General features: G+C 41.2%; 1 protein-coding gene across 3 annotated transcripts; it reads right to left on the reverse strand.

Annotated features, from left to right (window-relative positions):
• Positions 1-5,206: 5,206 nt before the first annotated feature.
• Positions 5,207-14,760, reverse strand: E2F6 (E2F transcription factor 6). Of its 3 annotated transcripts, none has more exons than XM_063330482.1 (7): positions 14,408-14,760; positions 11,684-11,732; positions 9,934-10,144; positions 9,457-9,616; positions 8,335-8,448; positions 6,684-6,831; positions 5,207-5,957 (listed from the first exon to the last, which is right to left on the reverse strand). In XM_063330482.1, exons 1-7 carry the CDS (start codon positions 14,480-14,482, stop codon positions 5,920-5,922), a joined length of 795 nt encoding a protein of 264 aa, XP_063186552.1. In that variant the 5' UTR covers positions 14,483-14,760; the 3' UTR covers positions 5,207-5,919. The 3 variants fall into 3 exon arrangements, with proteins under 3 accessions (XP_063186552.1, XP_063186551.1, XP_063186553.1); XM_063330481.1 differs by having other exon boundaries at positions 9,928-10,144; positions 14,408-14,756; XM_063330483.1 differs by having other exon boundaries at positions 9,928-10,144; positions 14,417-14,753.
• Positions 14,761-15,772: the final 1,012 nt, after the last annotated feature.

Here is a 15,772-nt window from a genome sequence, read left to right on the forward strand (position 1 = left end):
TTCAGATTTTCCTGTCTCACAATACAAGACTGATAGGATACCAAAAGAAGAAAAAGCCACTGTATGTCAACAAACATAAGGAACGTTTATTTGTACATTCGTACACTTTGGCTTCTCAATTGAAATTGTCAACAAGCTGCTAATTTTGATTATGTGTTTGGAACATTGAATTTATTTTGCCATTTAATTTCTTAAGGGACTTGCAGTAAAGACTGAGAACATCAGTAAGCCCCGGGGCAGCATCTTTCAAGACAGCAGAGAGCTTTCCGGCGCTGTCTTCAGAGAGGACACTCTCCTGGGGCACCTGGGAGGACCGAGCACTGACCGTGATTGCTTCACGAAGCACAACAAAAGTCCAAGAACTGCCCTTATTGTTGCTGGGGTTTGTAGGACAAGTGTCCTGTGGACGGTCCTGGGGAAGCTGGTAGGCTCTCAGGAGTTGCTGCGGAGCAGAACTGGTAGGAGTTTGCAGAGATCAAGGCAGTCACCCCTTGTTTGCACATGGGCACAACAGAGAGGACAGATTGGTCCCGAGGCAGCAAGCTGCCTGATGGCAGTGGGATGTGGTGTTGAAGGGATATATGGGTTTATATGTAAGTAAAACTGTCCCTAGAGGACAGCCCACACTGAGGTTCTCTCTATCTGGAAACAGAAACCCCAAATCTCAGCCTTCCGATAATCATAGTTCCGTATCTCAGCAATTCGTCTGTACTCCCAGCATTATCATTGTGAATCTGTTATTACTTTTAAATTGAACTAAACCCATGCAAAATATGGAAGTGTGACAATTCAGTTCCAAGTATAATTTATTTAGCTCACTCGTGCCCATTTCAAAGCCACTGTTTGCTGTCAATAAAGCACACGGCTGAGTGACTATTTCTAGTTGAACCTTGATTTTGTTAAGCTGATCAGAAGTGATTAATTGAATGAACAGACACCATCTGATCAGTTTTTGATTTCAAAGGTGATAAAAAACCTTTTTAAGTGGCGTTGGGGGGGATTTCTTTTCCCTTTTACAGCTGTATCATTTTCTCTCCAAATCATAAACGCTGTTTTGCAGACTTCCCGCGCTATCTCATAAAAATAGCTCCCACTTGTCGATTTAAGAACTGGCCCATTGGCATAAAGCCAGCAGAGGGAGCATAAATGCCTGAGAAGTTTTCAGGCAACATCTATGTAAACAATTATTGTTGTCTTGTTTTCATTTCTAGGCAACAGATCCTGAGAGACACATACACAGCATACAGACAATATCTGGACAGCCTTCCAACCCCTTCTGTCCGGACTGTAACACTCTATATTTTCTCCACGTATAAAGGAACGATATTTTACAGATTGGGAATAAAAGATACTTTCATGTGGAAGATACCTGGTTTTAAGAATCTATGAAGCGATCATTTAATGTCACAAATTGAAATCCGTTTTAAAAAGAAGATGCCTGAGCTTCAATCTGCAGTAAATTTTTAATAGTCTGGAGTCTTTCAGACTGGAAGAAACACATAATTAATCAATAAATGTACAGTAATCCATATTTCCCTTTTGTGCTATTGGGTGGCCCAGGGCTGTCAGTGTTTTTGATACATTCCAAACAAATCAAAACCACTGATCCGTGCATTGAGACTGCCAATCTATGGGCCAATTTTGGCAATCAAAAGACTGACATTTGTATTTATCCCTTTATTCAGTTCTGCAAGAAAAATCTGCAGTTAAGACTTGTTTGATCTCAAAAGAAAGGCAATGCTAATGTTTTCACAGCGTTTTCCTTCTGTTTTCAAACCTCTAATCACAGGTAGAATTGATCCTGCAGTTCTTGAGGCAAATCTGTGCATTTCCCTCTTGAATATTCTCCCAGGATGGGATCATTTTGTATCATTTCAAAGGTGTTTGTTTTCTCTTCAGCTGAATAAGGACAGAAATCATCATCTCCGGTAGCTTCTCCCCAGTTTGAAAGCCTTGCACGCATTGCTGGGCAGTTAAGGTTGAATCTGTCTCTAACACCAGGGGGATTTTTGCAATGAGAAATTGTTTCTTTCACAAAAATAAAGTACTAATCGGCATTGGTGATGAGAACATTGCTTGATAAAAAGGTTCTTTGTGGATTTTTGGGGAGTAACATTATCAAGTAAATCACGGTTCTCTGTTCCTGACTACTGTGCAACCTGCTTAATGTCTTCCCTCATTCCAGACGCCATGCTAAATCTTACCTCTTACAATATTCAGTAGGATGTTTCATACAGGTACCCTTGTTCAAGAACTTCTTTTCTCCTGCTCATAAAGAAAATAAAGAGGTGGGTAACTGCTCACAAACAGCTACCGCTGCAAATAATGAAGGGAAATTCCCCCTTTGCTGATGTTTCCAGATCCAGAATTCTTCTGTTGGAATCCCAGCTGTCTCTCAAATATTTTGGTCACGCTAAATCTCAGCCAGAAATCTTGATCTTTAGAGAAGTCTGTATCTAGCTTCAACCTTAACCGTCAATTACTGGTATAATAAACATGGGGCCAATTGACCTTGTTTTACTCTTCAGGTTTGCAGGTATTTGCTTCTTAAGTTGTGCTTAAAGGTCTGGGCTCATCTCTAATTTACAATCCCCTTTAAAACTTTATTATCTAAATAAATTCTGAAATGTTTTTCCCAGACTTTGAACTTTTCTTCTGACAGATAACTTTTATTTTCACATTTGGAAATGAACTCATTTAATGTTGAGGTCACAGTTTGTGCACACAGATGTTACCCTAGGTTTAGGAGCCAGCAAGCCTCTTTTTTTGTGCCTTGTAATTAAAATATATATAAAAACAAGTTTTCCCTTTCTGAGCTTGCTGAAACTTTATAGCTGATCTGACAGCTTCCTAATTTGCATGAAAAATTTTATCAATTTTTATTTCATTTTTCATGACATGCAATTTGGCTGCACGTTAGAGGAGCAACAACTACGGCCATAACCTGCTTGTGACACTTTTATGGTTACAGAAGGGAAAAAAAAAAAAGAAAAAAAATAGTTCCTTGGCAAATGACAGCTGCAACACCAAAATTGCTTGTCTGTCTGGAAAAGAATATTGCATTATCTAAAAGCAGTTCTGTGCAGGATTTGCATTAGAATCTACAAAAGACCGAAACTGTTCTGGCAACTTGACTAGCTTCTTGCAGATTTTGAGATTCCTGGAGTTTTCATTTGATGTGCTAAGTTCTCCTTTTGAAGAAGGATGCTGTGAAGTATTAGAGACCTAATAAGAGGCAGTAACAGGCTAACTATGCCCTAAGCTTGTACCTTTTGAATTTGCTGTTACAGCTTCTAGGATCGTCTCTCGTGGCCCCATCGCTTGATTGAGGGTGATTACAAGCACTACCTCATTCACGGATCATGTTGGAGGCAGTACCATGAGCCCCCGCAGATGCGGCCGGCGTCCAGACAACGTGGCTACAGACCCTTGGATAATCCATCATTGGACTGCAGTGGGATAAAAGGAAGGGAAGGAACCACGTATATGAGAGACATGGAGACAACCAGGCTTCTCTTTCTCTCCAAGCATCATTAAGATTTCCTGACGAAGACATACCATGTTTTTTTTACAAATGAGTATCCCAATCGTTTAGCAAACATCCACGTGAGGAGCCTCGTGTAGATTTATATAAATACACAACAAATATAATTTATGTGATTTTAACCTCAACACACTTCTCACAAATTACCATTGGCAGATCAGAAGTGGAACCCAAAATAGCAGATTCCTGCTCCCGATAAACACTTCAGCAGTTACTCAGCCCCCATCAGCGTGGCAGAGGCAGCATCTACACCAAGATGGTTCAGACACCAGAGTGTAGAGCTTGCAGTCAGCTCCAGCTCCTGGGGACCAGCCGATTGCCCAGCAGCAGGCTGACTTCCCTGCCGAAAACTACAAGGGCTACAGAAAGACTTTTGAAATCAGTGTAATTTAATTATCCTTATAAATGAGGCTCCTCACACACAACAAAAAGATTATTCAAAATGAAGGAATTTGCTATCTTTTAAATGCTTTCCAAAAGATAATAATTTAAAGCAATCTTCTCTCTTCTTTACAAATCACATTATTTAAAAAACTGCAATTCACATCTGAAAACTCTGACAAGTAATTTCCCATACCAAATAAGGTCTGAACTGGCAACTTGTGGCATTTGTTCCAGTTACAGAGTCAGCAAAACCAGGCCATTTTATAATTACAAATCCTGGCTGTTGCTATTGCTGATTAATGCATTTAGATGCTCAGCCACTCTTATTGAAGGAAAGACAAAAACGTTATTAGAGCTTTTTAATTTATTACAGACTCCTCAAATAGCCGAGGAAAGTGCTTACACATACAAATATGCTGGAAAATGGACAGATATGGACTCAAAAAAAATACTTTCATCTTAACAGCCTTTCAGAAAAAAAATCAAGCGTTATTATATAAATTCAGAGTAAGGTCCTATCACATTTACCTTTTAAGTGAGCTCATAACTTGTATTTAAGTTCAGCATCACTCAGGAACCTTTCCTCAAGTCCAAGTCTAATCTTTTCAGCTAGTTTGTGTACTGAGCTCATACAGTATGTTATTTTCCAGTATCGCAAGTGGATAATACTGTAAGTATCCAAAGAGTAACAACAAAGTGATTTAATCCTCAAAAGTCCATTTGTTCCACTGAAGGTACACTATTAAAACAGTAAATGTATTTAAGAAAATAATTATAGTATAACTGTCATATTACAGCTTTTCCCATTTCACTGTGAAAATTGTGTAGCTTGAAGTTAAAAACCAGAATCTCTAGAGATTTGTTCAAAATGAAACATCCTGATGCTTCAATTAAATAAAATATGTTCTGCTTTTGAAGACAGACTGCCTTAATATATACAAGATGGTTTCACTTTATAGATACTAAAGATGTAGTTCTAAAGTATTTTACGTATTTTGGTAAGCTAAAGCCACAAAGAAATCACGGTACTAGGCTAATGCTATGCTGTATGTAAACTCTAGAACTGGAAGGGACCCATTTAAATAGTTATTTATCATCATGTTTCTTCTGAAAATTGCTACGGTATTGCAGCATCACAAGAATCAGATCTAACTGCTATCTACCAGCACCACATATAACAGATTTAAAATTTTCACATTGGCTTTAATGTCTGTAGTTACCCAGTGAATTCAAGCAAAGACAACCCAACACATTTCGTTAGACTGACCGATTAGACTATTTAATATTTTTATAAGCTTATTTTATTTCTTTGCTGTACAAAGGCAAAAATGCAATCCATCTCAATAAATCTACATCAGTAACTACCTAGACATGATACACATATATACAAAGAGGCCAATTAACTTACTTCAGTGTTGATACCATAGTTCATGCAGAGCTGGATGCAAACAATGCAAACAGCATCTACACAGTGTAAGGCATAACTCTCATGATATTTACATCTTGTTCCTTATAGCGAACACTTCTGATACACCAGTTTGTTACATTTGTAGTTGACAATCCTGCTTAGTAGTAGTGCAGCCTCAGAACTGAAAAGTGCATTTCTTTATTATATACATTCTCATAAGGATTGCAGACCGTTCCAGAAATAGTTTGCAAATATTCATTTTCAGAAGGAATCCATGGCCTGTGTTTGCCGTCAATTAAAATTATTTCATAAGCTAAAAATACCATTTTTCCAAAGCTCTGTAGATCACATGCAATTATGAAAACAAAGCTCCTAAAAGCAACTCCAGGAACATCGTCTTCTGACTTGGGAAGATAAGCAATCCTGTGAAAGCACTCAACCAACCCACTGCTGTTTTAGATTTAAAACACTTTGGAACATTTCAGGTTAGTAAGTTTGCGGATCCAAGCAGCTTTTAACAAGCTCTATAACACAGATATTTACATTCTGTATTAGATCTTTGAGTTGTAATTTATCTGTCATCTCAGGTGGTTTGGTTTTTTTCTTCCCCCGGAGATCTCACTTTGACAGGAAAGCAAAAAAAGGAATACGATTACTGTCATTGTAGAAAATCTAATTCTGAGTCATTTCGCAAACAAAATAAAGAAAAAAAAAATGCTTAAGACTAAAAAAGTCAACTCTTCCCCTCAACCATAAAGCAGCGCTACTAAAAACAATTTATCTTTAGTGTTCTGAGCTACTGCAATTCCCGCCACATTTATTTTTAAACCACAACATCCTGCAGCATTGAGGCTACAGAGATTATAACTCAGCCAATCTTGTTTTAGGAGCTCAAAATACCCTGTCTCCTCTTCTGCCTGCCCTCCCTTAGACAGTAATGAGCAAGAGCAGCACACTCTTGTTTGAAACAGCATCTTGCCTCTCATGACAAGAATTTCAGCTGAGCTGCTGGACTTTGCAGTGAGGCAGCTGAGAACTGACATGCACTGTTCCATCTGCAGAGCCCAGCTCCAACAGGAAACCAGTAAGGAGCAAAGGAAGGAAAGGGGTCGGGGAACAAGAGTGCAGTGCTATGCGTGCACGTGCCTGACTCTGACCTCCTGCTGTTGTGATGTAACACAACAGCACAGACTTCTCTTTCAGGCGTTTCCTATACTCCCACACATCTCAGCCCACAAACTATGCCCATAAAATTATACTTGTACAGTAGTTTTCAACTTTATCAGAATAATATGATGGTCTATAAAAAACATATATGAGAATAAAAATGTAATTGGAAGGCACTACCTTCTTCAGGAGGAACTGATGGCTCAGTTTCAGAAGTGACAGTATCAGTATCTTCAAAAGTTTTGGCACCTGGCTTCTCTTGTTCCACCTCACATAGATACACATCAATGGGTCCCTTTGTGCTCTTTACATGTACTTCTATGCAATCCTGTAAAACAGCAACTTGCATATAAGCCAAGGAACAAATCTCACACACCAGTTATCTACTTTTGCAGGTATTTTAAAGCCAATAGATTAAGCGCACAAATACAGGAATGACATAACTATTTAAAATTGTTAGTTCTACATAAATTATGACTATTACATAGATTTGTAGGCCAATTATTTAACACCATTAAGCTAACAAAGTTTCATTTTTGATTGAAATGCACCTAACAAATCTTTGTTTACTCTTTTTACTGACCTTTTCATATGTGACCAAGATTTACTATACGTTTAGTAAAAGTAATGAAATTTAAAACTTGACAAGTCAATGCTATGGATCAGAAAACAAATCAAAGCACAGAGCAGCTTTAATAATATGGTGAAGCAACTAAACCGTATTACTTTTACTGCTTTCCTTCAGCAGACATCACATGGCAAGTCAAATCAAATTTAATGGGCAACAGAGAAAAGATTCTGTTCTAAGTGCAGCTTTTTAAATCCTGCCTTCTTTTGCTTCAGGAAGCCTCTGAAATCTTATCTTTTTCATCTCGCAGGATGAGTGCCAGCTCCTTTTACCAGTGAACACACTGGTGATCTATGCAGTGGATCTAAGTTTTCTGGGTTCTGTTGATTCATATCTCCTTTTCCTACAGTATCACCTCCCTCTCTATGCACACAGCGGGGCAAATTTGATGACTACACAATTATGAAGATAATAAAAACACACACACAAAAGGAAAACAGAATTAAAGCTCCATTTGTTATCTTCAGCTTACTTCCAGCATTTCCCCTCTTTCACAGCACTACTCTAAACAGTGGGTTTCCAGTATAAAGGCCCTGATGCAGGTGCAGTGTGACTGGGTGCAGAGGGCAAAGTACGGCTCTTCTGAGTGACCTGAATGGGAGGACACGTGATGTACTGTGAGGTGAGGACAGGGCACAGCCGACCACCTCCATGAAAAAAAAATAATCCATCTTGGCATGATCTACTGGAGTGCCAAAACATTTTCTTTTGTCAACCATACTGTGCATTTCATAGGTTAATATTATAGTAACAACAGCTGTCTACTCATTAAGCAGTGAGACAGCATTTACATGCTGTTAAGATCATTATCAAATCATGCTTATTGATTTGTTTGGTTAAATTTACAATTTTTGTAGATTTTAGTACACAAACAATAACAGCTCTTTGGAAGTTTCATTTTTCTAGTAATGATCAAACAAACTGATAGTGGAAATAAGTAACATTTATTACAGCTCTCTCCCGCAAAACCAAATAACTAAAGCTCAGACATGTTTATTGTTTAACAGTTTAGGTAAACAAAAAAATATTGAAAATAAGTTTCTTAGACTATTATCACTACAGCTTTATTTAGTGGGACACAAGTACAAAAAAGTACCAATACTTGCTATACATGACAAAAACTGGAAGACAATTACTGATTGCTGCTGCAAAATAAAGTTTGAGAACTTTTGTTCCCTTAAGACAGGAATTTATAAAACTTACTTCTTTAGGAATTGGTATTTCCAATTTGGTTTCCTCTGGAGCTTTGATTGCAATCACAATCTGTTCTTGAAATGCCTGAATGCTACGGATATCTTGATATGTCACATAAGCTAGTGTATACATTGGTCAAGGATTCTGTGAAGTAATATGCTAATGGGCAGAAGCAAATAATATGATGTTAAGATACGTTGAAGCAGAATACCAGCTTAAGAAAAATGGTAAATAGTTCAGCTGAGGTTATTTTAATACTAGCTTTGTACAATTAAAGTATTGGCTAACAAGAGGAAAACGATTTTTCTTTATTTCTAGGAAGGAAAAGGCTTTAAAAATAGAGATATCCAGTATTAAAAACCAAACACATCTGACAAACTGTTTTCACAGATGCTGTCATAAGTCTATAAAGCAGAGGGAATGCTGCCCTTGAGAAAGTACTTCTCTGTTTTGTAATAAATATGCATGGCAATAACTTCTTGGAAAACTATGGAATTATTTTCTTAACGAGAACGGATAAGGTGTAATGAAAAGTTATTTTGATATCATACAGATTTCATTTGAGCACAGACCTTAACATTCTGGCAGACAAGGGAGCCAAGTAATATTTTATTGTAACCCAGAGTCAAAATCCAATGTTTATGTCATATTAAAAGAAATTCCTTTCCTGAGATCAAAACCCATATGAAAGATAAGACTGCACTGGAACCTCTCCCAAGAGAGAGAACAGTATTAGGACACAACCAATGTACCATTGTCTCTTTTCTGCAACAGGCCACCAGGACTCTGTTTTGGGTCCTCTTTCCCATCTCACTAAGCAACTCAATCTCAAGTCAAGACCTGCCCCTAAGACAACTTGACTCTATAATGGAGAGAACAAGGTGATGGTCAGGGTACTAAGACTATTCCTTTCTTCTGCAGAGAAAAGCTCACACAAGTAGCACTGCTCTGAGAACAGGCTAGATTGTGCATAATACCGCAAAGCGGGGCACACGACCAGTATATACGAGTATAAAACTCATTATCAAGTATTACTGCATATCTGTTGTTATCAGCCTACACCTATTATGATATACCCAAGTACTTTCAACCAAAACCACATGTTAAAGTAATGCAAGAGTTAAAAGGATATTTTGCATTTTCTTTGTCTTCTGTTAGTTCAAATAACTGATGAGCACAATCCTTGATTAATTCATCCAGAGCTTCTTCCATGGCTGATAAGTCAGAAAGTTCATCTTTAAGGTTTTGCTGCTCTGATGCTTTTCCAAAAACTTGGTCACGATTAGAACCTCTAGAAGAATATGAAAGTTGTCTAGTATGTTTATAAAAATAAGAGCCTGTTTATTGAACGCAATGTATACCAACAGAAAACAACAAGGAACTCGGGCATCCTTTACTCTGCTGAAATATGCCTCGTTGTGCTTTTGCACTTGATACTTTTTAATATTGTAATTCAGATAGCCTAAGGATACAGAAGAACAAAATATTTTTATTTATTAAAAGTAATTCAATATGCTTAAAAATACTTTCAAAGTTATAAACATAACTCAAAATTGTTATGTTTCATTGTTTCAGACATTAGAAGTTTCAAAGCCAACTCACACCCACTGGATAAGATTCTTAGATCTTTTCTGAATTAAGTGGATTCCATCCAACACATTGGTGATGTCATACACTCTTCGTTTTCGTACTCCAAGCATTGTTGCTACTTCATTTAAATCAAGGACACCGTCTGGAGCTCTTTTGACAAGATCCATGAATTTCCGGGTCAAATAAACCAAGGATGCATCAAATCGAGGCTTTTTGACTTTCAGAGTTCCTGTAAAGTTTTCATAGAATATTTATGCTAAGTTACCACATGAATATGAAGCATTCCTTAAAAAAAAAAAATAATCCAATAGTGATGAAGTAGCGAATGAAGACAGAAGTCTGAAAACACTGTCATTATTAACGCTGACGTTGCAATGGCATTATATAAAGTCTATTAACTGCATATACCTTCATTTGATTGCAACGATTGTATCTTAATAGCAAGCATGTATCTTCATGCTTTCAATGTTCATGACTTCAGACTGCTAGTATGGACATTATTAGTTCTGTAACTGCATGTTCTGTAGGCCAAGAGCTCAAGACTACTACCAAGGAAACCTTCAATTAACTATAGATAGTGTCAGGGCACTGCCATAGAACTGCAGCTCTTGTCATCTGCTCCATGGCACTTAAAATGTTTTTTTTCACATCCTTTTGGCCCAGATTAACCAGTAGGTCTCTCAGACAACATTAAGGCATGGTTCAGGAGTTAGTCTGGTTTCAGGGACTGTTTCAGCCTGGATGTGACCAATCTGTTCTGGAGTCTGAGAACTTAATATACGAATAAACTTTGGCTGTACTATTTGGCTGCAGAGCAAAAGAACTGGCAATGCCATTGTTTAATTTACTAATGCAACAAAGATCTACAGACACCAGGACACCACAGGCTTAAGAGGGATCCCTGTGCTGTGTGTATCCATTACCACCATATTCGCAGAAACAGCAGAAAAATTACTGATGAGCAACTTGTTTACCTTTGGATTGTTATTTATGTATGCATGAAGCATAAGAAAGTATGCATTTTTTTAAAGCACAAAAAAGACATGGTACACATGCATGCATCTGATGCTAGAGTCAATGACAGACCGTCAAATCCTGCTGTTACTTGTCTTTTCTCCTGCAAAGCAAACCAGGTATTTCAAATCCATGTCACTGAGTAAAACTTCAGCCTAATGCTTCAAGAGAAGGTGCATGCATGTGTGTCCATGCACATGTGAGGAAACTTCCCTAGAAAACACTCTACTTCAAACTTCGGTATTTTTCCCAGCATGAATGAGACATGCACTTTTACTCACACTATATAACACCCATTCCACGCTTGCAAGTTTGTGCACTCTTTAAACATGAAGTCACAGCTCCAACAACTCAGTTTTGGACAGTGTTACTGTGAGATCTACAAGACTATTCAATTGGTGAGAAAAATCAAAAAAACAACTCAAGTTCACTCAAGCTTGTATTCAGATTTGTTAATACGAGTTGAAAACTAATGTTTGCTAGCCCAATGTTTCAGTTTTCTCTAACTCACTTTTCCATATGTTGTTTTCTTTATAGCAGTGGGAAGGTATACTTGCAGCAGATTTAAAGAGGAAAAACAATGAAGAATGTTTTACTTCATATCTGTTATTTCCTTTAGTATGCAGCATTCCTCCTGTTCTGCCTAGATTAGATATATAAAAATTTCTCATTTGTTTACAGCGTGTAGTCAGCATTGTAAAAAAGCATGAAATACTTGAAGAATAATCTTCACACACAGAACACAGCAACTTACTTCTCACAAACTGTACATCATTGTCCACATTCAGGTTGATCATTGGTGGCTGGGGAAAAAAGACAAAAAATACATAACTGACATAAAATGCTATCTACCCAGGAAGCTTCTCCAGAATAAATCCCCAAATCAACTCTGGATGCTACAGCCATCAGAGTGCTGACAACTCAACAGATATTACAGTGAAGGAGCATAACTGTATAGATGGGATACATGCTCGTTAATTCCTGTCAGAATTTTCTGCCCTTAATCTCAGCACATCTTCCTCTTTGGGCATCCCATTCCACTGCTTGCCCAGCCTCACAGTGAAAAAGTTTCACTTTACATGAAGCTACAACCTCTCTTGGTTGTTTATTTCAATTCATGCCTATTTCCTTTCAGCCCCCTATCATGTAAGGCTGTGAAGTGTCTGGCGCCACCCTCTTGTTAACTTCCTTGCAAGTACTGAAGCACTGCTGTTGCTTAACAAGCTCCCTCAGCAGCTTATCAACAGCCTTCCTGCAGTGGTGGGCCTAAAATGGGACACAGCATTCCAGAAGCAGCCTAATATGTACCAAGTAGAGAAGAATCACTTCTCTTGATTTGCTGGTTATGCTCCTGCTAATACAGCCTCATATACCTCAATGCCAGGGCGCGCTGCTGGTGCACGTTTAGCCCACTGTTCACCAGGGCCTCCAGTTCTTTTCAGCAGGGTGGTCCCCCAGCCTGTATCACTGCAGTGTCCAGGCCCAAGAGTAGGACTTCACATTTGAATTTTCATCTTCCTTGGTTGAAATTTGAGGTGTCTGATGACCTATTCCTCCAGCCTATTCATAGCTGTCTGTGCTACAAACATCATGAGGGTGCATCACACACCCTCCTCCTATCAAGAGGACACGTCCCAGGATAGACTCCTCAGGAACTCCACTTGTAATCCACTTTCAGGTAAAGTCTGAACAGCTAACCACTCTGATAATTCAGCCAGTTTTTCTGACTATCTATTAGTTTAAATCCCAATTCAAAGAGGAGGATGCTGCAGAAGACTGTTTCAAAAGTCCTTCTAAAGCTAACACAGAAGACATCCAAGGCCTTGGATGTACAGATCTAGTAATTTCATCACCAAAGATAATCAGTTTGCAAGTATAGTCATGTTGGCTATTCCCAATCACCTTCTTCACGTGCCTAGAAATAGCTTCCAAGAGAACTTGCTTCATGATTTTTCCAAGAGACTGAAGTGAGGCTGACTAAGCTGTAGCTGACCTCCACAATCTCTCAAAGATGATAACACAGCAACCTTCCAGTGACATGAGCCAGCTCTCTCAGCCCTCTCAGGATGTACCTCAAGTGGGTCCTATGGACTTGTATGAGTTGAAATTTCTCAAGAGATCCCTAGCTTGATGTTTTTCCATTGCTGGTTGTTCCTCTCCTTGAATCCTGTCTTAGGCACAAAGCCTAGCAGACATCAGTTCTCAAGACCCATGCAAGAAGACTGAATACTTCAGCCTTCTCTGTGTCTGGTCTTCCTAAATCACCTGCCCCTTTTAGCAACAGGTTCAAACTCCCCCCTTTTACCATTAGCAGTAAAAGCTGTCACCCTTGACATTTCTTGCTACTTTCAACACTAGAACTTTGGCTTTGCTAGCATAATACCTACATGTCCAGACAATGTTTTTTATCCTTCTCCTTTACAGCCTGTCCTTGCCTCCACCTCTTGCACAGGTTCTTTTTGCGTCCCACCTCCGGAGTGCAGGCATAGCTACGCCCACCCCTCAACACATTTACTTGTTTTCATGAGTAACAGGATGGAAATGTCCTTTTGCTTGTATGATGTCCTTACAGACCTCCACCTCTTCAGCTCCTCCAACTTTCAAAGTTGCTTCCCTCAAAAATCACAGCTAGCTGTTGCTCAAATAAACTGAAATCCTGAAACCTGAATAAGCTGGAGTCCAAATTCTGTACTCTGCTACTTGCCTTCCTCAGTACACTCAGGGTCTTGAACTCCACTATTGCACGGCTGTTACAGCCAAGGCTCCTAACTACCACATCCTTGACTTCCCTGTTTATAAGAAGCAGATTCAGGAAAACATCACCCCTGACTGACTCATCTAAACACCAACATAAGAACCTGTGCCCAACACTGTTTCTTACAGTTGTCATCTCCCATAATAAGAAGTTTTCAATAACCAGTGTAAAATCTTATGTAAACTTTTTCACCACTTTAAGACAATGCTACAGAGTAACATTCAGCCCAACAGTCGAGGCTAATGAAAATAAGCATTTTAAAAAAAGTACCACAGATTTAGAAGTAGGCCTGTTTTTTGTTAGCTACCTCGTAATATTACTAAAAGTAGCAGTGGAAGCTGCATATAAGATTACCTGAACATGACAGAAAACAGAACATACAGTTGTTGCCTGTTTTTCTCAAACATAGCTGCAACCCATTTAACTCGATTAAGAGGCCATACGTAACACAGCTAAGAAAATTATCCCTTTGTACTACGACTAACATCACTACCTTTTCCTTTCCCCGTCAGACTGCTAAAATGCGACGGAGGGCAGATGCATTGCAACGCCCCCTTCGTGCGCCGCTCCGGCCTGCCATATCTTTCCCAGCCGGGGATCTCCCGCCGGACAGGCGTGAGGAAGGACTTAAGGGAATCTCGGCGGTGGGAGGAAGGCGTTGCGCTGCCGCCCCGCCCTTTCCCCATCCCCGAACAACACCTCCCTTCCCCGCCCGCCGTGTACCTCACTCACACGCAGGGTGTCCGGCCGCAGCGGCCTCAGGTGCTCCCACTGGGCAGGGTTAGCCGGGTTAGCCATATTCCCCCGGCCCCTCCTCCTTCTTCTTCCTCCGACCGCGGCCTAGCGCGGCGGGAGGCCTCTCCCACCCTGAGGCGAGGCGGCGCGGCTGGCGCTCAGAGGCCTTCACGGCGAGGCTGCGTCGGAAGAAGGCGCCGCCATGCCCACCCCACCTCCGGGAGGAGGGGGCGGCCGGGCCCTGCCGCCCTCACGGCAACCCGTTATGGCGGCCTCTCCCCTTCCCCTTCCCCCCCCGCCGTACGACGGTTGGGCGGGAGAGCGGAAGCCCCGCCCCCCCCCCGGCACGGCGCGAGCGAAGGTGACGACGACGACCGTTCCGTCCCGCCCCCGCCGGGGCGGCGAGGCGGCCGTTCCCCTTACCCAGTGGCCCCTGCGGCGCGCTCGCGCCGCCGCCCCGCCCAGCCCGCGTTTCCCGCCCTGTCAGCGGCCGCGAGGGGGGGGGCGGCCACCGCGCCATCGCCTCAGCGCGGCGGCGGGAGGAACGGCGTCTGCTCAAGGGAGCCCTCCCCGCTGAACCCGGGAGGACAGGGACTTCGGGGAGCGCCCGGATTGGCGCTTGGGGGGAGAAGAACCTCAACGTGAGCCAGAAAGCCACGCGTGTCCTGGGCTGCATCGAAAGAAGTGTGGCCAGCAGGTCGAGGGAGGTGATTCTGCCCCTCTGCTTTGCTCTCTTGAGACCCCACCTGGAGTACTGTGTCCAGCTCTGCGGCCCCCAACATAAGAAGTACATCGACCTGTTGGGTTGGGTCCAGAGGGGGGCCATGAAGATGATCCGAGGGCTGGAGCACCTCTTCCATGAGGACAGGCTGAGAGAATTGGGATTGTTGAGCCTGGAGAAGAGAAGGCTCCAGGGAGACTTTGTAGCGGCCTTCCAGTACCTAAAGGGGGCCTACAGGAAAGACAGGGAAGGACTCATCAGGGAGTGTAATGATAGGACAAGGGGTAACAGTTTTAAACTGAAAGAGCGTAGATTTAGGTTAGACATCAGGAAGAAATTTTTTACTATGAGGGTGGTGAGGCACTGGAACAGGTTGCCCAGGGAAGCTGTGGATGCCCCATCCCTGGAAGTGTTCAAGGCCAGGCTGGATGGGGCTTTGAGCAGCCTGGTCTAGTGGGAGGTGTCCCTGCCCATGGCAGGGGATTTGCAACTAGGCGATCTTTAAGGTCCCTTCCAGCCCAAACCATTCTGTGATTCTGTAATTCCTCTGCTCTCATCACCCTCCCATAGTGGCACAGAAAAGGATTTGCTCACCCCCTTCTTTCCTCCTTGTCTTGCTGGCAGGGTGCAGC

Source organism: Chroicocephalus ridibundus, chromosome 3 (assembly GCF_963924245.1).
Source record: "Chroicocephalus ridibundus chromosome 3, bChrRid1.1, whole genome shotgun sequence".
In the NCBI taxonomy this organism is placed as follows: domain Eukaryota; kingdom Metazoa; phylum Chordata; class Aves; order Charadriiformes; family Laridae; genus Chroicocephalus; species Chroicocephalus ridibundus.

Coding starts and splice junctions, on each gene's coding strand:
- E2F6 (XM_063330481.1), bottom strand. CDS start 14,482: ATGGCTAACCCGGCTAACCCTGCCCAGTGGGAGCACCTGAGGCCGCTG. Junction 11,733..14,407: donor ACACCCTGCGTGTGAGTGAG/GTACACGGCGGG, acceptor TTTTTTCCCCAG/CCACCAATGATCAACCTGAA. Junction 10,145..11,683: donor TGATGTACAGTTTGTGAGAA/GTAAGTTGCTGT, acceptor AAAACTTTACAG/GAACTCTGAAAGTCAAAAAG.